At 38.1% G+C, this 24,909-nt stretch overlaps 2 protein-coding genes across 5 annotated transcripts in view; one reads left to right on the top strand and one right to left on the bottom strand.

Moving 5' to 3' along the window:
* Nucleotides 1-318: 318 nt before the first annotated feature.
* On the bottom strand, nt 319-1,131 carry LOC127151165 (uncharacterized). Its single transcript, XM_051090586.1, has 3 exons — nt 1,049-1,131; nt 884-1,002; nt 319-341 (listed from the first exon to the last, which is right to left on the bottom strand). The coding sequence occupies exons 1-3, from the start codon at nt 1,129-1,131 to the stop codon at nt 319-321; spliced, it is 225 nt and encodes a 74-aa protein (XP_050946543.1).
* Nucleotides 1,132-14,482: 13,351 nt separating this feature from the next.
* LOC103495156 (uncharacterized) overlaps nt 14,483-24,909 on the top strand; it is a 34,032-nt gene continuing 23,605 nt past the window's right edge. Inside the window, exons 1-6 of one of the 4 annotated variants that reach the window (XM_051091378.1) lie at nt 14,600-14,679; nt 14,815-14,977; nt 15,217-15,385; nt 16,141-16,671; nt 16,819-17,982; nt 18,088-18,415. In XM_051091378.1, the coding sequence (XP_050947335.1) occupies nt 15,263-15,385; nt 16,141-16,671; nt 16,819-17,982; nt 18,088-18,415 (2,146 nt within the window). In that variant the 5' untranslated portion in view covers nt 14,600-14,679; nt 14,815-14,977; nt 15,217-15,262. Of the gene's footprint in view, nt 14,978-15,024; nt 15,386-16,140; nt 16,672-16,818; nt 17,983-18,087; nt 18,416-24,909 lie in introns of those variants that run through there. The other 3 variants (XM_051091379.1, XM_051091380.1, XM_051091381.1) reach the window with 3 other exon arrangements.

Below are 24,909 nucleotides of genomic sequence, written 5' to 3'. Positions count from 1 at the left end.
AATGACGATTACATCAGTGAAGGACATAATGCTAATGGGAGAAGGTTCAATTATACAAGCCTATGTTAAATTATGAATGTCTAAGTAAATAGCTGGTATGCGATAGCTTAATGTATCTCTGAATGGTTAAGGAGTTTGTGAAATGCTTTTAAAGCTTTAATATGCTATGTTTACAACAATTTGTACGTTAAAGCTGAGCATTGGACATAACTATTTGGAAAACATGTTTTCAAAAACATCACTCACTGGCATTTTCAACTCATTCTTTCAAATGTTTTCTCACTTTTCAGGTGTTGATCACGTTTCCCTGAACTGAGCTTATCCCTGCCATGCTGACCAGTCTATACAAGAATTTTGTAAAGTTTTTATGTTTAAGTAACAATGTTGTGGGTAAAAGGAAACTAACTGTATTAGAAGTCTGGATTATGTCAAAACTTTTGTAAATACCTTGTTTTATAAAAGTTTGTAAATAAGATGACTTACACTTGAATTTTCTTTCCTTAAAAGATAGGTTTTATGCTTCTGTTGAGTTTTAAGTAAGGATTAAATAGTTAGGGTCAGTTGATATCATTGAGACAAAAGAGAGTATTAGATGACTTCACATTGTCTCACAGGTTGAGAGTAGATGGTCGTGTAGGGGGTGTGAAAAATATTGGTCCCGATGTAGACTTTTTAGCATTTTTATTAGTTTTCACTATCAGAAATTGTGGATCTCCCTATGCACAAAATCGTCGAGAGATATACGAAAATGTATTGAGAAAAGATCTTCTGACGTATAAATGCGCGTTGAAAGGGGGTCAGGCGAAATGCGTCGAAAGAGGATTTTCCAATGTCGAGACATGTAGCATTGGGAGATCCTATTATTTTTTTTAAAAAAAAATACCTTCCAAAATAGCATAAACAACACAAAAAGCAATCGCCAAAATACCTTCCTTCAACAAAATCTTAACCACAACACCAAAAATCTCTTTAGTGATCTGTTTCCCTTCCACCACTAACAACCTCCTTAGTTTTTCAGAAATATATACCAAGACAATATAGAACAAGAAAATTCCAAGAAGATGACAAAAGAAGAGCATAAGCTAGAACAAATAAACAAACCCATGTTCTTCTTTCGCTCACAACTCTCATAACAATGAATAGTATTTAGGTACTGCTTGTTGTGGTGGGGTTAGGTCTTCTTCCTTATTATCTGTTATTTCAAAAATAAATAAATAAAACCAACCTTAATTTCAAATTTGTTTAACTCATACCACAAGAAAACATATCTTAGTCTATTTAAGAAAATGGCCAATACACGACAAGATTTCCAAATCGGTTTACTTTCCATGAATTCACACATATGCAAGCATTATATTGAACTTATATAGCATATATAAAGTAGAAACTTAAAAATTCCATGTGAGAATCCTTAAAAATGGATGCAAAATACTATACAATTTAGAATTTTATTGAAAGCAAGTTTCAAACCATCTTCCTCAAGATCAGGTATTAGTGCCTTGCCATTTGATATATATACTTCTCAATGTTGTTAAATGAGCAATAGCACTCTACTGAAAACTTATTCTTCAACACTCTTAGTCGAAATTGGCCCGAGATCACCCCGAAAAACCTTTGAAAAAAACTCCTCTATCTTCAGTCTCAGTTGAACACAGCCCGAGATAGCCCCGAAGACCATTTGACATCCCTCTCTGCCTTCAATCTCGACCGGAATTGACCCCAAGATTGCTCGAGAATCCTTTAATATTCTTCTTTGTTTCCAGTATTGCTCAGGAACTTCCCCGAGTTGGCCCGAGTTTCAACTCAAAGACCACTCTATTCTACAACTCGATCGAGAAAGCTCTGAGATATGCTCTGGGATCTATCTTCTTAAGCTTTCCTGTCCTTGATCTCAACCAGTCATCACTGGGATTAGTTCGAGATAACAAGATTTTGCCCGAGAACTCTCAAAACTGCCTAAGATTTTCTTACTCACTCCATTATGTCTTTCCTTCTCAATCTTTCGATCTCTTCATTAACATTTCCCTTTTTTTACTTAGTTCTTATAAGTCTTGAGGGTCCTTAAAGTTTAGGGTTTTACATTTAGGGATTATTAAAAGACATTTTTTCTGTTTAGGGATTCCTCCACCAAAACCCATTATCCAAAAATCTCCTATTTTGAAATATGGACCAGTCCAAAACATTAAGAAAGAGAAGTTTTCAGATGACATCGAAAAAACAAAATGAGGTATAGATTTTAGATTAAAAAGACATAAGATGAAGAAACAAAAGTATCGATCACATTATCTAGTAAGGATCGATCCTTAGCACCATACACGAGAATGTAGTCATTTGCTCTCCTAAATGAAAATCCAATAATCACGTTCGGGATTAGACTGATACCTACTAACGACCCTACTGAGTAACATATGTCAGGTCTAGTACATAACATTGCATACATCAAACTCCCAACAACGGAAGCATAGAGAATATGTCTCATATCCTCAACCTCTTGAGGTGTCTTAAGACAATGTTTCTCCGACAAATGAATTTCATATCTGTAAGGTAACAAAGCTCTTGGAATTCTCCATATTATACCTTGACAATATTTTATCTATACAAGATGTTTGAGACAATTTGAAAGATGCAAATCGTTGAGGTAAGGTCATGATATATGCAATGAGTAATATGCAAGAATGCAAGAATTATATTGATTAACAAGAAATGTGTGTATAATTAAAGTAGCTATTTAATTGCAATTAAGCAATGAAAAGGGGTTGGCCTACCGAAACAATTCTTTCGATTAATTTGTAACCCAATCTTACCGGCCGTAGTATCGATAAGTCGGGGTCGAATCCATAGGAACTAGTGGCTATAATTCTTGTAATCTAAATCTTAAGAAAATAATTGATTAGTAACTTCAAAAACATAAAAATAAATTATAGGAATACAATCTTGGATTGTGCTATTATGAAGAAACAATTTATTATTGAAGATTTCAATTCAACAAAGTGTGAGATTCTACAATAATTAAACAAGCAAAGGGTATTGGGCATTATCTTCATCCATTCTCATCATAGGGTTGAAAAAGGTTGACTGAAGAATGATATTCTTGGTCATTCAATTGGAATCAATAATCTTAATTAATTCTTGAATTGATTGCTGATTCCATGAGTAATTTTTCAACCAAAAACAAAAAAAAAAAATCAATCAATCAATCAATAAATCTAAAGGAGTCATTTAGTGTTTTCCACATTGTCTTTTCCACACAAAAGTTTCCACAATGCATTAAGATAATAAGATCAATGAGTTTCAGACCAAGACTTGATTAGACAAGATTGCTTTTTCAAACCTTGGAAAGAAAGATGCATGAAATTTTTAACCCTAACTTCTCAATTTTGTACCTTGCATACTAAAATTATTTTTGAATTCTTAAAGATTAATTTGGCCAAAATTAAATCTAAAGAAGACATTCATCGGAGAAATTAAGTAATCATAAAGTCATAGTCATGATTCAACTTGCATAATTTGAAGAAAACCCTTAAAGAATGGAATGAAAATTAACCCAATTACACCTTAGCCTAGCATTGTCATGGAGAAATTTCAGCAGAATTTAAATAAGAAATGAGCAGAAATTGAGATTAACTCTACATTTTATTGAATTTGAGAGAATTGTCCAGAATTGAAGTAAGATTTGATGAAAGAAGGAAGAAATGATGAATTGATATGAGAATGAGGGGGAAATGGGGTATTTAAAGAGAAAATATGAAATAAGTGTCAATAGGACTTGAAGCCACGACCTTGGGATGCGCAAACACGAAAAAAAAAAAAGGCAGGAAAAACGTTAGTTTTCGGAAAGTTCCCAACTAATCACAAAAATGCCATCGAAAATATGTTAAAAAAGTATACAAGAGTTAGCATTCGAACTCAAGACGTTTAAAGTCATGCGTGCACAGGATTTTGGAGGGAAATGCGGAATGTTTTCAGATATTTGGTAAATATTTAGGAAAAGGCCATTATACTATATATATATATATATATATATATATATATATATATATATATATATCGTTTCGCACGTGTTGAGGTTCAAACAACCAACGGGGAACTACAAAATGTGGAAGAAAAATATGCGAGGTTGAGATTCAAAGCAGCGACCTTAAAGCAATGTGTGTGATTTTTCGTAAACTTCCATATGTTTACATTCTTTCCACTACTCTTCAAATTACTCATTCTACTTCGTTTGAGCTGGTTTTTTGCTGCATTGTTCTCGTATCAAAATCTTGTTTCATAATATCTATAAAAATATGAAAATAATGAATATATGCATGCATAGGGGTTCAAATAAGTATTATTTTATCGGTCTATTCTAGCCCCTAACATTTGGCTAGTGTTTTGTTCTTACGATTTCGAATAATTTGGATTATCCCGATAACATAATGTGCATCTCCCAGATCTTTCATTTGAAATTGTGTGGCTAACCATTTCTTGACGTACATCATTCCTAATGTCTAGAATATCATCGACATACCAAACTAAGACCGCTACGATGGAATTGACAACCTTTTCGTACACACAAGATTCATCAACATTCTGCTCGAAGCCATAAGACTTGATTGCAATATCAAATCTTATATTCCATGATCTAGATGCTTGCTTCAAACCATAATAAAGTTTTGAAGCTTGCTAACTTTTTGTCCTTGACCATGTACTATAAACCCCTTAAGTTGAGCCATATAGATATTCTCCTCAAGATTGTCATACAGGAATGCTATCTTGAAATCCATCAACCAAATTTCATAATTATAAAAACTGACGATGGATAAGAGTATTCTAATCGACTCAAGCATGGCAACGAGAGAGAAAGTTTCTTAATAGTCCACTCCTTTTCTCTGGGATAACCCTTTAATTTGCCACAAGTCGAGCCTCAGAAGTCTGTACTAAAGAATGAATCCAAGTCTTGAACAAGGAGCCCCACCCTTTCATTGGCTTAAGAGGGATTCCATTTGTAGGTTGGATCTTAAACCAATTGTTCAATAGTGGATCAATGAGACTCAAGGAGCAAGATGTAGTCTTAGGGGTAAAAAACGATACTTTGACCCAACTGAGGTTATGAATAACCTGTGAAGGATTAACTTACTTATCATGGCTATATCACATGGACACAAATATATCTATATTGAGGGGAGTGCAACTACAAGACTTTAGTGGAATGACCCATTAGCTAATGAATGTTGATTAGCTTGGTCTGAAAGAGTTTAGCCAATTAATCTTGGATCGTTGAAGTCCATGATCTATAGGTCTATTAGGTTCTCCTGCTAGCTCATAAGGAATCAACTTAGAACGTTTTATTGGAATAATTCGAATCATTCGAATTAGGTAAAGAGAGAGAAACCGACGAATATATGTCGGCATCAACTATACATTTGAGATAGAGTTTTATGTTTAAATAGGATTTACATATTAAAAATATGAATACAAACTCATATTCAGAAGTTTGGAATTGATGGAAATGGTCAAAGTATTGACTTTAGACTTTGAAAAGTCTAACCTTGACCGGCTTTATATTCAAATAAGATTTAAATTTCAGAAAAATGAATGTGGATTCATGTTCGGGAGATCGAAATTAGTCAAGATGGACGAAATGGTAAAAAGTCAAAATGTTGACTTTCAACTTGAAAAGTCAAAGTTTGAATTTGATTTAAATGCCAAATTACCATATTGCCTTTAGACTAATTTAATTAAGTTAAATAAATCACTATCACTTGTTAAGATTTGGCAAGCTCATCACATGCAATTTTGCATGTGATTTGCGAGTGGCTTCCTGCATGTAAGACACCTAGTCCATTAATAGTTAGTGGAATGCCAAGTGTTGAGAGTTTGGCAAGCTCATTACATGCATAGACACCTAGTCCACTAATAGTTGGTGGAATGTCAAGTATTAAGAATAGAAACTCATTACAAGTTTTCTTATAAACAAGTTTATTACAAATATGTAAAAGACTTCTTGGACTTTGGGTAATTTTTGTAATTTGGAATTGCAAAATAAACCAAAATACTCTTCATCTCTCCATAATCTCAAACAAAACTTCTTTCTCCTAATTCCATCTCGCTCTCTCTGTTTTCTTCATCGTTCAGGTCCCACAACTCAGTTCTAAGTCCAGAGAATAGTGGGTTAACACTAGTGGTAGTTACGACTTCAAGTTCGTGAGCAAATTACGAGGATAAAATAGCTTTAAAGGTGAGTTTTTCTCTTAACCCTTTCTTGTATTAATCAAGGATAGTTATGCAAGTTAATAACTAAAATGTTTAGTTGCAATTAGAGTAAAATTTGATCCTTATTTCGCTGTGCATGTCCCTATTTTCCATCACGAACCATGTTCAACAAGGCACAATTTCTTCTTTCTGATACATTGTTTTGTTAAAGCGTACTTGGTGTAGAGAGTTGTAACTGGATTTCATATCGAAAGTCTATATACTCTCTACCTCAAATGAGTTGTATTTCTTTAGAACTGAGTTGTGGGACCTGAATGGTGGAGAAAATAGAGAGAGCTTTTATCGACTCTTCCTTTCCAAGACATTTAAGAAAGAGTCCTTCAAGAGAACGACGATATAAAGTTCCTTTGTAATAAATAAAGTGTGCAGCCCTTCTTCGTACCTCAGTTTTATGAAGAGAATCCTTCGGAAGTTTTCCGTGCTCAAGATACTCTATGATGGGTTGACGCCAATCTTCTTCATTAATCAAATGAGATGTCGTTACGTTCGCTTCCTGACATTCAGGCACAAGTGGAGACATAATCCATTGTTGACAAAGTGGTATATTTAGAGCTACGTTATCCGGCATCATCAAGGCAGTGGCTAAATTTGCCAATGCGTCTGCTCTTTTGTTTTCTGTTCTAGGGACATGCTCCAGCATCACACTGTCAAACCTTTCCATCAATTGTATAGCATAAGTGAAGTATGGCTTCAAGTCTTCATGTTTCACGTCATACTGAAGCGAGAGTTGATTGATTATCAACTTTGAATCACCGTAAATTTCTATGAATGATACTCCGATTTCTAATGCCATTTGAAGGCCAATTATCAAGGCTTGATATTTAGCCACATTGTTTGAGCACAATTCAGCAAGCGTAAAGCTATAAGGCAACATATGTTTTTCAGAAGAAATGAGGACGATGCCTGCCCCCGCACCACTCATTCGCGCTGCACCATCAAAATACACAGTCCAAGGTTCCACCATTTTCGTGAAGAAAACTTCATCATCTGGCAAATCCTCACATAACTTCCAATCTGAAGGAATTGGGTGGTTCGCCAAAAAATCTGCCAACGCTTGTCCTTTTATCGCCTTTTAGGAAATATAGACAATGTCATATTGCTGGAGTATAACCGCCCATTTGGCTAAGCGTCCAGAGATAATCGGCCTAGACAGAACATACTTTATAGGGTCCGCCTTTGCTACTAGATGAACCATGAAGGCCTGCATATAATGCCTCACTTTATCGATGGCAGAGAAAAGTGCAAGGCACATTTTCTCAATGGGAGAATAGTTAACTTCGGCCCCAACTAAAGTTCTGCTTGGATAGTAGAGAGCATGTTCCTTTCCTTTCTCCTTCTCTTGCGCCAACAATGCGCCTAGAGACCTTTCTTGTGCAGCAATGTACAATATTAATGGCTCGCCAGGTACTGGAGCTCCTAATACTGGGGGATTGAGCAAGTATTTCTTTATGCTGTCAAAAGCATTCTGAGAAGCCTCATCCCATACAAAATTTTCTCCTTTTCTCATCAACTTTTGAAAAGGTTGGCACCAACCAGCCAGGTTGGAGATGAACCTTCGAATGTAAGCCAATCATCCCTGGAGACTTCTTAGGTCATACAAACTCTTTGACCTTGGCATCTTCTGAATGGCATCAATCTTGGACTGGTCTATCTCAATCCCTCGATGCCTTACAATAAAGCCAAGAAACTTTCCTGAAGTTACACCAAACGCGCATTTGAGAGGGTTTATCCTCAACTGATATTTTCGCAACCGGTCGAACACAACTTTTAGATCCTTCAAATGGTCTTGTCGTCTCTTGGATTTGACCACAAGGTCATCAACATAGCACTCGACATACTTATGTAGCATATCGTCAAACACTTTTTGTATAGCACGCTGATAAGTGGCACCATCATTTTTTAATCCAAAGGGCATCACCTTGTAACAATATATTCCCTTTGGGGTCCTGAAAGCTGTCATTTCCTCATTTGAAAGGGCCATTCGTATTTGATTATATCTAGATGACCCATCCATAAAGGACAGTGCCTCGTGTCCAGTAGTTGCATCAACCATGATTTCTGTGATGGGTAAAGGAAAATTATCTATAGGGCACGCATTATTCAGGTCACGAAAGTCTACACAAACACGAAGCTGCCCGTTCTTTTTTCTGATAGGGACAATATTTGCTATCCATGTGGGATATTTGACTTCGCGAATGAATCCTGCTTCAATCAACTTGTTGACTTCAACCTCGATCTGGGAAATAAGCTCTGGTGGAAAACGTCGTTGTGCTTGCTTAATCGGTCGATACCCTGGTTTAATTGCAAGATGATGGACTGCTACCTTTGGATCAAGTCCTGGCATCTCTTTGTACGACCAAGTAAAAATGTACTTATTCTCTGTAAGCAAACTCATGTACTTACCCTCCTCTTCATTAGAGCGAGATGCACTAATGAAAGTTGGGCGTGGTTCTTTTATTGTACCAAGGTTTACCTTTTCAACTCGTCTACGGTAGATTGACCACCATCCTCTAGACTCTGTGGGGCATCTTCCGCGTCTTCTTTAGGAGTTTCAATCTCTAATTCCTCAAGAATGGTGATGTGATGACATGAGATTTCACATTCTCCTTGTTCTGAGTCTTCCTTTTCAGGATTAGTTAATATAACATCATGTCTTTTCACTTTCAAGGAACCTTGACTTGTATTGAGAGTAACAAAAGTTTTTCTTTTCATTCGGGAAGGAACATTGCTACGAATTTCTCTTTCTCCCTTTACCTCACAAGGAAAATCCTTACCATGGCGACTCTCGACGTTTATATGCTTAATTCGACGCCAAACCGACGCGCAAGATGTTGATTCCATCTTCTTTGTGTCTATGCTAGAATCAGTCTGGACATGTAGGCCTCCATCCCTAAGACGATTAATGATTGGAGCACAAGGTGTTTGTGCATTTTTCTTTTTAGTTATGCTTAACCTTTCAAAGACCGATGGTTTTGTAGTCATCGAGGCCTGACATATACCTTTCTCTTCTTTAAAGGTTATAGTTAGCCTTTGAAAGGCCGATCGTCGATCAAGGTTAGATGTTGACTGATGATCTTTTCTTTCTACCTCTGTCATGCTTAGTCTTTCAAATACTGAGGCGCGTGCAACATGTGGACTAATTCGGTCAAATGCTGAGGTTCTTTGATTGTCACCTTCTTTTTCTTCCATGCTATCGACCTCCTTTACAGTTATATGATTGCTGTCAACCACTTTTTCATTCCCCTTTCTAGTTATACGAATTGGCTTTGGCGACTTGTATCCGAGTCCTTTTCTTGACATGGGTATAGCATGTCCTTCCCGTAACAGCTTCTTTTGGGTTGAGGAAAGCTTAGGTTGTTCGTGAATTTTCAAACTTTTAAACTCGGTGTGAGTTGTGAAGTCATAACCAACTTTCACCATCAATTTGTAAGCCTTGAGGTCGAACCCGTCTTTCGTCCGCCTCTGAGGCAAGCTTGCTTCTGTCAGGTCTATCTTTATTTCTTGCTTAGTTATTTTGGTAAGCGGTGTAGTGAAGCTTTCTTTTAGGACTTCAATGTCACCAACTTTCAAGACTTGTGGGGACTCCACAAATGGTGATTCGCCTTTCTTGCACCTCGACAAGGGGACATAGCGCAAAATCGGTGGGACATAGCGCAAGCACTTTTTGCGGTGCTTGTGGATGCCTCACTCTTTCCAGAATGAAAGGTTCCTGTACTTTTATGTGGTTCCTTGCTTGCAAGTGATTTCAGCTGTAAATTATCTTCTCTGTTTACAAGAGGAACTTCTACAGATACGGCTTCTGGGCTACTGTCATTCTTTAAATAAAACTTTGCATCTGCAAAATGAGATTCAGCCTCTGAGAATGGGTTGGAGTCGGCTTCAATCTTCTTTACACCATCTTGATAAAATTTAAAGCACTGATGCAGTGTCGATGTTACTACTTCATTTCCATGAATCCAAGGACGACCGAGTAACAACTTACAAGCGTATCATACCTATTACTCTTTGGCTGCCTTGATTGAAACCTTGAATTACCAGTTTACTATTTGAGAGTTCCTCCATTAAGATGCCTAATTTCCTCATAGTCGATTTTGGCATTATGTTGACAGCTGATCCATTATCGACGAGCATCCGGTCGACTCTCTGTTCTCGAACATATCCAGAAACATACAAGGGTCTATTATGAAGTTTAGATCCCAATAGTAAATCCTCATCTGAGAAGTCTATAGACATGCAGTAAGGAGTACTCTCGTATGTCGCAGTTGGAGCACTCGAACTTGATGCTGCTGAGTTCAACAATACATTAATGAGGATGGTTTTGGTTTCTTGAGGAAGTGATAACAAATCATCCACATTGAACCTTGATAGGTCTTTTGACACTCCTTCTTCCTCTAATGATCTTAGCGGGATGCTTTCTTCCTCGGTTGCATTAATAGCATGACATGCAACAACTCCTGGGTTTTCATCCTGATGATCACCAAGGAATCTTGTTGGAAAGAAGTCTGCCAAGGTTACTAAGCGCTGAGTTCGAGGGAAATCCTTATCTTCCTCGTGCATGAGCTTAAGCTTTCGAGTCTTCTTCTTTTTCTTATTCTTTTGAGCCTTATTCCATCTTCTATAATTTCTGTAGAAGCAAGGCTCTTTTTGGATCGAAGTTGTCTTTCTTTTCTTTCGGCGGGTCACAATAGTCCACCCTTCATCGTCTTCTTCGATCAATCTTTCTTTTTCTTGAGAATCCTCGGGTGCAACTTCCTGATGGAATCGGACCACTACAGGCTCAAAGGTTCCGAACTGGACCAAGCTTTCCCTTTGCTCAAAAATCAATCTTGGCGAAAGAGTCTCTGACATTATCATTATTGCAACATGGTTTGTTTGGGCTACCTCCTCCAGGTTTTGCTCGATCTTTTTCTCACGAGCTAACCTTAGAATTAGCTCTTTCAACACAAAACCTTTCTCTACCGGGTGACTGATGACCTGATGATATTTGCAGTAATTGAGATCATCCACCTTTCCTGCTTGCTCAGGTCGCTTACATTCCGGCAGTTGGATCAGCTGCTTCTCTAATAGTTGCTCTAGCATGTCAGCAATATCTGAATCAGAAAATGGGTAGACTTTTTCCTGTCTTTCTTTTAAAGTCAAACATCGTCTCTCGCTTCCATCATCCTTCTTTTCAACTCTCCCTTCTTTTCTTTTAGAGAACTTCAGTGGGGTCGTATTTACGACCATAGATTCTTTCACAGAGCTCTTCACTACCTTTTCGGCACTCTTTGTCTCCTTCTTATCTTTTCTTACTTCAGGAACAGTAAAATCCTTGGTTCCTCTGCTGGCAATGCTCAATTCCATATCATGAACGCGAGTTGCTAACTCTTCAAATGTGCGTGGCTTTATTCCTTGTAAAATGTAGAGGAGTCCCCAATGCATGCCTTGGGTGCACATTTCTACCGCTGACAGTTCGATGAGTCGATCTTTGCAGTCAAGACTTAGAGCTCTCCATCGGTTTATGTAATCGATGACTGGCTCTCCCTTCTGCTATTTGGTGTTTGTAAGCTCCATCATGCTTACGGTACGTCTGGTACTATAGAAACAGTTGAGGAACTCATTTTCTAATTGTTCCCAGCTGTCAATGAATTCTGGCTCCAGATCGGTGTACCACTCGAAGGCATTTCCTTTCAAGCTTCGAACGAATTGCCTGACAAGTTGGTCTCCTCTTGATCCTGCATTCTCACATGTTTCGACGAAGTGGGCGATATGTTGCTTTGGGTTGCCTTTTCGTCGAATTGCTGAAATTTTGGAGGCTGGTACCCAAGTGACATTCTCAAATTATCGATTCTCTTGGTGTACGACTTAGAGTACATGAAAGTACTTTGCGGCGATCCTCCGTATTGAGCTCTAATGGAATTCGCGATCATATCCTGTAGCTGCTGAACTGAAAGAGAAGTAACAGAGACTGATTGTTGTTGTGGTTGGTTTTCCTGTACCACATTCTTTCCTTTATCAGTAGCTTTGACAACAGGAGTTTGACTTGACTCAGCAGTTTCACGAGTCCGCATTTACTCCCTCAAAGCTGTGATTTCATGGTCTCGTTCCTCCACAACTTTCATCAGAAAGTTAATTTTCCTCTCCATCTCTGCCATGACAGCTTCGGCCTTTATATCAGCCATCATGACAGACATCACGTCAGGATGTGCTTCCTTCTTTGACTTGCTAGGCAGAATCAGAATTATCATACAAAGGATTTTCTTTGATGACAATCCCAGCTTTAGGAGACTCCATCAATTGCTTGAGAATGCTCTGAGCGACGTTAGATCCTTAATCCTGCTCTTGAATGATTCCCTTAGAACGACTACGGGTGATGGGTCCTGTGTAAGCATCGCTTGCAACAGAACAGTTAGACGCAAGCTTCTTTGATGCCATTGATTTTCTTGTAGATTTGAATGACGAGAGAGATGAGAGGTAGAGAGGTCCCACTGGGGTGTCAATTTGCTCACACGAGATTTCCGGAGAAATTTGATTCGTGGAGTTGAACTTGTGTTGATGTTGTATTTATGTTGATTTGATGCGATGTGGTTCAATCTCTAGAGTTTGACCCTCTGATTCTCTCTCGACTGGATGCTTACGCTTGATTTGAGGAAGCGAAGCACGTGATGTTCTTGAAGTTGGAGTCTTAGAAGAAATCTTGTATCTTCAAAGGAGCTTCAACCTTCGAGGGTGTTCTTGAAGTTGGAGATTTGGAAGAAAGCTTGTATCTTCAAAGGAGCTTCAATCTTCAAAGATGTTCTTAAAGTTGGAGACTTGGAAGAAGGTTTGTATCTTCAAAGGAGCTTCAATCTTCAAGGGTGTTCTTGAATGAAGTTGGAGACTTGGAAGAAAGTTTGGATCTTCAAAGGAGCTTCAATCTTCGAAGATGTTCTTGAAATTGGAGTCTTGGAAGAAAGCTTGTATCTTCAAGAGCTTCAATCTTCGAGGGTGGTCAACTTCAGGAGTTGAAGAGGCTTCTATCTCTTGAGAGAATTCTCTCTAGACCTTCTAGAGTCAAAAATTTCCAATCTTCACAAATGAAGAGAACTCCTCTATTTATAGAGTTCCCTGGTGGGCTTTTATGGACTTGAGCTTGTTCTGGTCCATGGACCATACCCATGGGCTCAATCACATGCATTTGGGTCGCTAAATTAAGCTTATTTTTGGGCTCAATTGAATTTTAGCCTAACTAAATAATATTTAATTGAACCAAAATAATTAAGTTGACCTAATTGTCATAATAAAACACGTGACATCATTTGTCCAATTTTTCTTTAAATTTAATTTGGGACACATGCCAATTTTTAGTTAATCCCAAATATAATTATTTTAGTAAATGATGTGGCAATTTGTGATTGGTTCCAAAATTTCTTATTCAACAATTTGTTTCACATTTTTTAGATCATTTAATGATTCAAAATTTATTTAATTTAATATTAAATCGTTTGATTTGATTTTGGTTTGATTTTTATAAGTTTAATAAAATTCATTTTTTTTAAATTCATTTAACTTAAATTTATCGAAAATAGTTTAGATATAGATAGGTTAGTTTTAAGATAAAATATTTGAAAAGCTGAAAAACAAATAAAAGAATAAAAGCAAACAAAAGACATGAAATAATAAAATTTCAAAAAATAAAAAAAAAGTTAAATATGAAGACGGAATCCCTAGACCGATCACAATGAAGTTTGTAAATAAAATAAAATAAAAAATAATATTCATTTTAACTTCATTAAACAAATTAAAAAAAAAAGATTTTGATAAATAATAAATTTTAAAAAATAAATGAAATAGTAAACTTAGGGAGAGTTGAGAGAGTTTAAGAAAAAAGAGAGAGAATGGAAGAGAAATTATGATAACCTTGATAACCCTTGGTTAAACTACTCTCAAATTTATCATCATGATACTAATCTAATAATTCCCCAAGTTTCGATTTTGGATGGTGTCTACTCAATTTTAAGCAAATTTTGGTACCATCCAAATAGAACAATACATATCTTTTCTATTAAGTTTTTCGTCAGTTACAGATTATCCATACCAGACAAATATATGAAATCTAAAAACATGTACGGTCTTGTTGTGCAGTGGCTTCTTACGTTGGAAGGTTAGATCTCATGCGTTTACAAAGGGACATGTCATTAATCGGTTAGAAAAAAAAAATAAAAACTCATTTTTATTGGGTCCTTCTGTTCTGTTCTTGTGCTCCCAGTAGTAAAGTTGGAATTCCCACTTCTCCAAATGGATTATTTTCACTTTTTTTGGGCAGAGATCAATTTCCGTCGTCTAGTGGATTTTCAATTCGTTGGTTTCCAAGGATTCCCAAAATCGCCACTTCAAACAGAATCAATCCCTCGAAAAGCAGCAAAAAAAAAAAAAAAAAAAATTTGGAAATGGAAGAGCTAACAGGTAAAAAAGTTTTCTTTTTGATAATATATAAATCCAAGAATCAAGCAATAAGGAAATTCAATTGGATGATACAAAAGTGATCGACTGACATGGCTACGATGGATTTTGGGAAAATGCATTACCCTTTTTTTACAGTGTGAAATAAGTGAAGAGAAGAGAAGACCCGCCCTATGCGGTTCCTTAGCCAGGTTGCAAAGTGAGGCCTCGTAAAATGACGTCTTCTTTCAATTTGAAAATGTTTAAGCATCCCAAACCAAGAAAAATGAAATGGGGTGTACGAAAAAGGAGGAAAAAGAAGGTATGGTGGACCCATCTTGTCCTATGGAAGTCTTTTTTTAATCTATAATGGCTTTTTCAAGTCAATTCTTAGTCTACATTGTTTTCTTCACAAATGGGTTTTCTCTTATTTCGTCCTGAAGTGTTACTATTGCTTCTGATCAGTTTACAACGGTTGACGTGTGAGGAATTAGTGGGATGTGAATGTTGATTGAGCTTGATATTTCCCATTTTCATTGTTTGTGCCTCAATTTGATCAAGGAATCTTGATGCTGAGGGAGTTTGTGATTGGTCATTGTGCCTGAAAATGGAAGCAGGAGGATCTTCAAAGAAGATTAAAGCTAAGAAAATATGTTTCAATGGCCTCATTGATCATTTGTTTTCTTGGACTTTGGAAGACATATTGTATGATGATTTCTATAGAGACAAGGTTCGATTTTTTATTTTCTTTTGATGTTCTGAATTCTGATCATCTTTTATTTTCTTGGTTCGTTTTGCTCTCTCGCAATTTCTTTATTTTGTAATGGCAACAGATGATGATGTACTAACTGAAAATATAAAATTAACAACTTTTATTATATTATATATAAAAGGTTACATCTTCTTTTATTATTTTTTTCCTGATATATTTATTAAAATGTTTACCATCCATGATATTTCGCATACACAATAAAGCACCTTACATTTCCCATAATCTTATTCCCATTTTTTCAGGAATGTTCTTTTTTTCTTCTTTGTTCCCTAAGTTAGGATCTTCCTGGTTAAAAATGTATAATATGCAATTGGTTGTAAAAGCTTCTTTCTAACATTGTAAAAACTTGAACGATGACAAAAATGAGATTATGGGATGTGATTCAGTGTTCATAAAATTTCAAAATTTTAATTAAAACCTAACTGAATGCTATAATGCTACTATTTTTATGAGTTTAACGGCTTCAAGTGGTTAAGATTTGGATGCAAGTATTATGACATCAATTAAAGTATTAACAAGCTGGCTTTGGAACTAAATTTTCTTCACTTCATTGTATATGTAAGCTTCATATGATGGGGCATAATTTATCTCTTCGTTGTTGTAAATGGAAGTACCTTTTTCATTCCTGCAAATCTCCTGTTTTGCCTGTTGAAATACGTCAAATGATTAGTCCTGATATGTGTTTATTCTTATTCTCGAGTTTAAAATTTCAGGTGCAAAATATTCCAGAATCGTTTAAGTCAGTGCATCAATATCTTGGGTCGTATCTCTTTCCTTTATTAGAAGAAACAAGAGCAGAACTGTCTTCAAGTTTGAAGGCGATTCATAAAGCACCTTTTGCTCGAATGGTTTATATTGAGGAGCCAAAATCTAGTGGTAAATTGTTACTAAATGTCAAGCTTGATGCTTGGAAAAATACAACAAACAATAGTGGTAAGGAGCCTTATAGAACATTGCCTGGAGATATCTTTCTCATATTGGATGATAAGCCGGGAACTGATATTAATTTGCAATGCTCAACAAGGACCTGGGCTTTTGCTTGGGTTAACAAAATCACTGACACTGGATGCTCTACTAATCTGAAACTAAATGTATCAAAAAATATCAGCGGTGAACATGGCATGCAGAAAGAATTCTTTAGCGTTTTTCTGATGAATGTCACTACTAACTTGAGAATATGGAACTCATTACACTTTTCTGAAGATGTGAAGATTGTCAAGCATGTACTGAGCAAAAACTCAATGGTAAGAACTTCTCCTGAATTAAGATGTTCACCTATCACATCACTAGCTTCCATTCTTTTATGTCCCATTTTTCTTTAAGCATAATTTTGGGGAAAGCAGAAACCGTTTCAAAGAAAAGCAATTAATTTGATTGTTTTTGGATGTCAGGGTGATGAAATCTGTAGCAAATGCTCTTCGTATAATAATGTTATCTGTGCTGAAAAATTGAGGACAAGTTTATCTTCTGCGTTGAATGATTCTCAAAAAGCAGCAGTGCTATGTTGTGTCTGCAAGACCCTTTGTGAACATAAGCCTTCGGTGGAGCTTATATGGGGTCCACCTGGTACAGGAAAAACTAAAACTATCAGTTTCTTGCTATGGGCAATTTTGGAAATGAAGCAAAGAGTTCTTGCTTGTGCACCAACAAATGTTGCTATTACAGAATTGGCTTCTCGAGTTGTGAAGTTGTTGAGAGAATCATCCAGAGAAGGAGGGGTGCTATGCTCCTTGGGAGATGTGCTCTTATTTGGGAATAAGGATCGGCTGAAAGTTGGCTCTGAACTTGAAGAAATATATTCAGATTATCGTGTTGACAGGCTTCTTGAGTGTTTTGGACAATCTGGTTGGAAGTCTCATATTACGTCTCTGATAAAACTTCTTGAAAGTAGTAATTCTGAGTATCACATGTTTTTGGAGTCTAATGCAAACCTGAGCAGAAGGGAAAAGAAGACAGGAGATGATGTGGTTGCGGCCACTTCATTCCTTAGGTTCATAAGGGAAAAATTTAATACTACTGCTGTGGCACTACGTGGATGTCTTCAAACTTTGATAACGCATATTCCCAAGCAATTCATCCTGGAGCATAATTTTCAGAATATAGTGATCCTTCTGAACTTGGTTGATTCATTTGGGATGCTTCTGTCCCAGGATAATATAACCTCGACACAAATGGAGGTTCTGTTTTCAAGTCTTGATGTAATTATGGACTTTCCAAATTCTTCAGTGGAAGCAACTTTTTTACATTTGAGGAACCAGTGCCTCTCAATTCTCAGATTTCTTCAGGCTTCTCTGGATCAACTTCAACTCCCAACTACAGCAAATAAAAAATCTGTGAAGAAGTTCTGTTTCCAGAGGGCTTCTCTGATACTTTGCACTGCTTCCAGTTCATTCCAGTTGAACTCCATGAAAATGGACCCAGTGAAGTTGTTAGTTATTGATGAAGCTGCACAGCTGAAAGAATGTGAATCGGTAGTACCATTACAGCTTCCCGGAATAAAGCATGCTATTCTCATTGGCGATGAGTGCCAATTGCCAGCAATAGTTAGTAGCCAAGTAAGATTAATTTATCGTCTATTTTGATATTAACATTCAAACATAGTTTTTCATCCAAGTATCCTCTGAACTCACTTGAAATATCTTTTCTCTTCTATAATGTAGGTTTGTGATGCAGCTGGATATGGTCGAAGTCTTTTTGAACGACTGAGTTTATTAGGACATTCAAAGCATTTGCTCAACACACAATACAGAATGCATCCATCAATAAGCTACTTTCCAAGTTCCAAATTTTACAGCAATCAAATTACAGATGCTCCTCTTGTCATGGATGAAGCATACAAGAAGCGTTATATTCCTAGTCCAATGTTTGGTCCATATACCTTCATAAATGTTTCTGTTGGGAAAGAAGAAGGGGATGATGATGGACATAGCAAGAAGAATGCGGTTGAGGTAGCTGTTGTGATCAAAATAATTGAAAAACTTTACAGAGGTATGTTGGTACTTAGACATCAAGTCCGTTTTGGGAGTTTTTACTGGGTCAAAATCAATTATATGGGAATCTTAACCGTCTAGCATGCTTGGTAACACTGATTTTATTTATTAGTGTATCAAAAAATCTCCTTTTCAGTTTACTCTAGTGTGCAAAATCACCTAGATAATAGATCTCTAAATTAGATTACTTAAAAGAGTTTCATTTCATCAAACAAAATTTTGAAAATTCCAATTCTGTTATGTTTGATTTTTTTTCCCACGCCTGTAGATCAATATATAGAGCAGTCAAAGGTCACAATATCAATAATAATTCTTGTTGATGATGCAAAATTGTTGTGGAGATTGTAATATAACGATATGGAAAATGACAAGTGCCATACCCCCGCCCAGACTCCTTTCTCTCAGTCTAAGAGACGGCGTGAAGCCAACAAATATCGATCTCCTCTCAACGATACCTGCTGACCTTTAACTTGACTACTAACTTTTCAGAATAAGAACAACTAAATACACACATGAAATAAACTTAAACACAACAATGCAGCCCATAACTTAAACAACTAGGGTTCTAACTTGAGCAATATATCATGGTCTTAAGTAGACACAAACTAAGGTTTAACATACAACCAGACAAACTCCTAAACATTTCCCTAAACTTCTTACAACAAGTATATACAGACCAAAATGTATGTCCAGAATACGTGACATACAATAACAGAAACTAGAATTTGACAGCAGATTAGCAGCAATAAGTAAGACTCTGGGATCACATTCTCTACCTGGAAAGTACAATTTGAAAAAGTGAGTTAAAGTCTGGCGAGTGACTAACTTAAATAAAACATGCCTTCGAAAGCAAATAAAGTAAGCAATCTCAACAAAGCAATTCACATTTAAAATACACTAGCATGACTTCTCTTTAACTTACTCAGCATCTTACTCCCGACGTCCTTGCCGTAGTGAGGCATGCCTGACGCTCTTGACAACATCGTTGTCATGGAGTAAACTTAACACCAACAACAAAATAATCTCTGTGTGCACATATAATATACTAGCCTTGGACTCAATAACTTAGTGCCGCTAGTGAAAATCGCATAAACTCATGAAAAACTTTAAATCATGCTTTGCTTAAATATACTTTGCTTAAATCTCATACTTATCTCAAACTTATGCTTAGCTCAAGCTCAAACTCTTTTAAAGCTTGGAAATAATCATGCTTTTGAACAAATTTCTTGCTTATAGCAGACTTATACTTAAAACATACTTTCTAAATCATGACTCATGCTTCGCGCTAGCTTAGAAATTCTCTTGCTTTTAAACTCAAACTTAGCTAAATCTCATGCTTTGTAAATAGCTTAGTAAAATCATTAAACTCAAGCTTAAACATTTAAATCAGATCTCAAGCTTTTAATTAAACACATGCTTTTATAAACATCTTGGTAAAATCAGTTCATAAAACATACTTCAATAACTCAAAGCATGCCAAGATCATTAAACTAGAATTATTTTTTGGCATAAAAACAAATCTCTAATCATTTCAAAATTAAACGAGGTTTGCACATGTTAAGGAAAAAGGGTGGATACTAAATTTAAAGGCCAAATAAATTTTCACTCAAAAGATATGGGGGGCACAGTTAAAAACTTAGAACCATTTACTTCTTCTCTCCCTTTTCTGCCTCAGCAACCTTCTTCATCTGAGCACCAACATGACGGGCATTTGCTTGTTCAACATGAAGCTTGTGATAAGCCTTGAAAGACTTCATGTCTTCTGTGACCTTCACAAGCTCCACTGATGGCTTCTCTAATCCAATAGGCATGGAAGAGCCCTGGACTTGGGTGGCTGCTTGAACCAAGTTATAACATAACTTTGCTAGTGCTTCCTAAAGTGCCCACTAGGGTTAACATTGTTGTGCTTCATGGCTTACCTTCGATTTTCTCTCTACGGCCCTTTTGCAATTCCAATCTCTTCGTTCCTTCCATTAATCTAGAAATTCATGAGTTTGAATTCTGTTTTAAACTAGAAATTCATGTTTAAAACAGAATTAAAACTCATTTTGTCACTCACGGTTTGTAGCTAACTCCCTTAAGTCTATAAATTTGTCCAATCTCTTATTGCCTTAAAATAAAAGAATTTAAATTCAAATTAATCTTCTTAATCTAGAAATAATCCATTGCTCAAAAGTTACTAAAACATAAAAAAATGGCCTTAAAAATGCACATATGCATGGCTTGCGCATGGCATTGGCGGCAGAGGGCTGCATGCATGTGCATAGCCCCATCAGGGTGCCAGGTGTCAAGGGTATAATCGTCAAAGGTATTATTTACCGATGACCGTATGTCCGAATACCCCCAAATCACTTTATCTTTATGTCTTGAAAGTAGTTTAGGTTAATTATTTCGTTTAGGAGTCGCCGAGTCACAGTGTGACATTTCGTCTTTTTCATATGCAAGCGTGCCAAGGCCAAAAATCTCAATATGTACTATAGGGGTACATGACTAGTCCGAACCCCGCCCAAACCTTGTCGCACTCTTTGCAAGTTAAGCTATTTTCTTTGCAATTGACAGTCTTCAATGCTTTCTTTATGATGTTTTCAACTATTTAATTTCTCTTTTCCGTTTTATAAAAACATTTTCTCAAGAACGAGGAGGGAGGCTACATCATACCGCGAGTTTGTCCGCGGATTCCGAATTTCGAACGGCTGACTTGTTGACCGAGCTAAACAAGTGCCCCACAATCGTGTTGAGAAGTTACGATTGTGACAAGTGGTATCAGAGCCAAATTGGCTAATTGACGATAAGACCGAAACATGTCGTCGTCGAATCCATCGGGCAAGGCCCAGAAAGACCGACTAGTAAAGCTAGAAGAACAGATGCTCTACCTAGTCGAAGTTCCCGACTCCATCCGCTACTTGGAGTCTCGTTTCGATGAAATTTCCGAGAAAACTAATACGATCGATGCGGTAGCTGGCCGTGTCGAAGGGTTTCCGATACAAGAGTTGATGACAAGGGTCGACGTCCTGGAAACAACCATAAACATCGGAAGAACTGTCAACTACGAGCGTGGAGACAGTTCGACGGGCTCTGTTGCCCATATTGAGGAGTGTGTTCAAGAGCTGGATAGCTTTCAAAAGACGCTGTTAGAGATGATAAACGGCATGTCAGAGGATTTCCGAGCTACCCTCGATGTCGTCAGAAACGAAATCGCAGATGTGAACGCGAGACTGAGCCTCACAATGCGAGCAATGGCAAATCAAGCTCCCGCTGGAGGAGCCATTCCGGTTAGTAGAGTGAAGATCCTGGAACCAAAGGCCTTCTGTGGGGCAAGAGATGCGAAGGCCCTAGAAAACTATATCTTTGACCTGGAGCAGTACTTCAGGGCCACAAACACGGTTACAGAGGAAGCCAAAGTCACGTTGGCGACGATGCATCTGTCTGAGGATGCCAAGTTATGGTGGAGGTCCCGATTTATTGACATGCAGGAGGGACGTTGTGCGATAGATACTTAGGACGCTTTGAAGAGAGAACTTCGCTCACAATTCTTCCCTGAAAATGTCGAGATCTTGCATCGACGGAAGTTACGGGAGCTGAAACACACCGGTAGTATTCGGGAGTATGTGAAACAATTTGCGGGACTGATGTTGGATATACGCGATATGTCCGAGAAAGACAAAGTTTTCTGTTTTGTCGAAGGATTGAAGCCGTGGGCGAATACAAAGCTATATGAACAAAGAGTTCAAGACCTCACGTCCGCGTACGCCGCAGCCGAACGGCTGTTTAACCTGTCTAACGACTCTCAAGATACAAGACGTCATCCAAGCTCCTCATCTGGAGGAAGTAGGAACAACCGCCCAAGTTCTCCTAAAACTACGGGAGGGGACAGACGCTTTAATGGAGATCGTAAATCCCATCAATCGAATACTGGAAACTCCTGGCGAGGACCAAGTAACCAGAATGTGTCCAATCGTCCTTTTAGTTGCTTCATATGTAAGGGACCACACATGGCCAGGGAATGCCCGAACAAAACTGCTTTCAATGCATTTCAATGCATTCCAGGCAACTTTTGCCTCAGATTCAGACAATCAACAAAATCAGACCGAGAGGGAAGCAGACCAAACAGAAGAAGTTGATAACCCTCGAATGGGGGCCTTGAAATTTCTGTCATCTCTCCAGAAAAAGGTGGGGGAGACGAACACACCAGTGGAAAGGGGTTTAATGTACGTTGACACCTGGATCAACGAGAAGCCAACCAAAAGACTATGGTTGACTCCGGTGCCACCCACAATTTCATAACAGAAGCAGAAGCTAAACGTTTGAATCTCCGCTGGGAGAAGGATGCAGGAAGAATGAAAGCCGTCAATTCTGCTGCCCTACCTATCATCGGACTAGTGAAACAAACGATGATAAGATTGGGAGGATGGAGTGGCCTCGTAGACTTTGTAGTAGTAAAAATGGATGACTTTGATGTGGTACTGGGAATGGAGTTCCTACTCGAACATCAGGTAATCCCAATGCCTTTGACCAAATGCTTGGTGATCTCTGGACCTACACCCTCGGTTGTATAGACTGACCTACGTCACCCAGATGGGTTGAAAATGATCTCGGCCATGCAAGTAAAAAAGGGTCTCTCTCGAGACGAACTAACATTTATGGCCATCCCACTCAATTCGTCAGAGAACTCAGGGGAGACAGTCCCTAAGGAGATCGTGCGCGTGCTAGAGAAGTACCGTGATGTGATGCCCGATAGCTTGGCCAAGTCTTTGCCACCTCGGAGAATGATTGATCATGAGATCGAGTTGGTGCCAGGGGCAAAACCGCCTGCAAAGAATGCTTATCGTATGGCACCTCCGGAGTTAGCTGAACTTTGGAAACAGTTAGATGAGTTACTGAATGTAGGGTTCATTAGGCCTGCAAAAACTCCGTATGGGGCCCCAGTTCTTTTCCAGAAGAAGAAAGATGAGAGTTTACTATTGTGCATTGATTATCGTGCCCTGAATAAACTCACGGTTCGCAACAAGTATCTACTTCCCATAATTATTGACTTGTTCGATCGCTTACATGGGGCAAAATATTTTTCAAAGTTAGACTTGCGGTCGGGGTACTACCAAGTGAGAATTGTAGAGGGAGATGAGCCGAAGACAACCTGTGTCACCCGATATGGTGCGTTCGAATTCCTCGTAATGCCATTTGGTCTCACCAACGCCCCTGCCACCTTCTGTACGTTGATGAACCAGGTCTTCCACGAATATCTCGATAAATTCGTAGTAGTCTACCTGGATGATATAGTGGTCTATAGTACGACCATGGAGGAACATAGAGACCACCTGCAAAAGGTTTTTCAGAAATTGAAAGAGAATCAGCTGTATGTCAAAAGAGAAAAATGCTCTTTTGCACAAGAGCGGATAAACTTTTTGGGCCATGTGATAGAGTGTGGCTGAATTGGATTGGAAGAAGGGAAGATTGCTGCGATACGCGACTGGACAATGTCGAAATCAGTCTCGGAGTTACGCTCCTTCCTCGGGCTGGCAAATTACTATCGTCGATTTGTCGAGGGATTCTCCAAACGAGCAAGCCCGCTGACTGAACTACTGAAAAAAGACGTTCACTGGAATTGGGACCCCGAATGGCAAGCCGCATTCAACGGCCTAAAACAAGCCATGATGGAGGGGCCACTTCTAGGGATTGCGGATGTGACCAAACCTTTCGAAGTCTTGACAGATGCGTTTGACTATGCGTTGGGGGGTGTACTCTTACAGAATGGGCACCCGATTGCATACGAAAGTCGAAAATTGAATACAGCCGAAAGGAGGTATACTGTGTCCGAAAAAGAAATGCTCGCAGTAGTACATTGTTTGAGAGCCTGGAGACAATACCTACTAGGTTTGTCGTTTGTAGTGAAAACGGACAACAGTGCAACCTGGCACTTCTTTACCCAGCCAAAGTTGACTTCGAAACAAGCAAGATGGCAGGAATTTCTGGCCGAGTTCGACTTCGAATTTGAACACAAGAAGGGGTCGAGCAACTAGGCTGCTGATGCCCTAAGTCGCAAACAAGAACATGCAGCCATATGCTTGTTAGCTCACCTCCGGGGAAGCGAGATTGGCGGGTCGGTTAGAGACACCTTGAGAGAGTTCCTACAGAAAGATCATGCCGCTCAGAATGTCATGAATTTAGTGAAGGCGGGCAAAACACGACAGTTTTGGGTCGAGGAAGACTTGTTAGTCACAAAGGGCAATCGGCTATATGTCCCAAGAGCAGGGGACTTAAGGAAGAAATTGTTGTATGAGTGTCACGACACTCTATGGGCTGGCCATCCCGGATGGCAGCGGACGTACGCCCTGTTGAAGAAGGGCTACTTTTGGCCGAATATGAGAGATGATGTCATGCAGTACACTAAGACGTGTCTCATCTGCCAATAAGATAAAGTAGAGAAAGTGAAGGTTGCTGGACTTCTTGACTCTCTACCGGTTCCAACAAGACCTTGGGAGAGTGTCTCTATGG

The sequence above is a fragment of the Cucumis melo genome, chromosome 10, assembly GCF_025177605.1.
Source record: "Cucumis melo cultivar AY chromosome 10, USDA_Cmelo_AY_1.0, whole genome shotgun sequence".
In the NCBI taxonomy this organism is placed as follows: domain Eukaryota; kingdom Viridiplantae; phylum Streptophyta; class Magnoliopsida; order Cucurbitales; family Cucurbitaceae; genus Cucumis; species Cucumis melo.
This window is presented reverse-complemented; position numbering and strand designations above follow the sequence as displayed.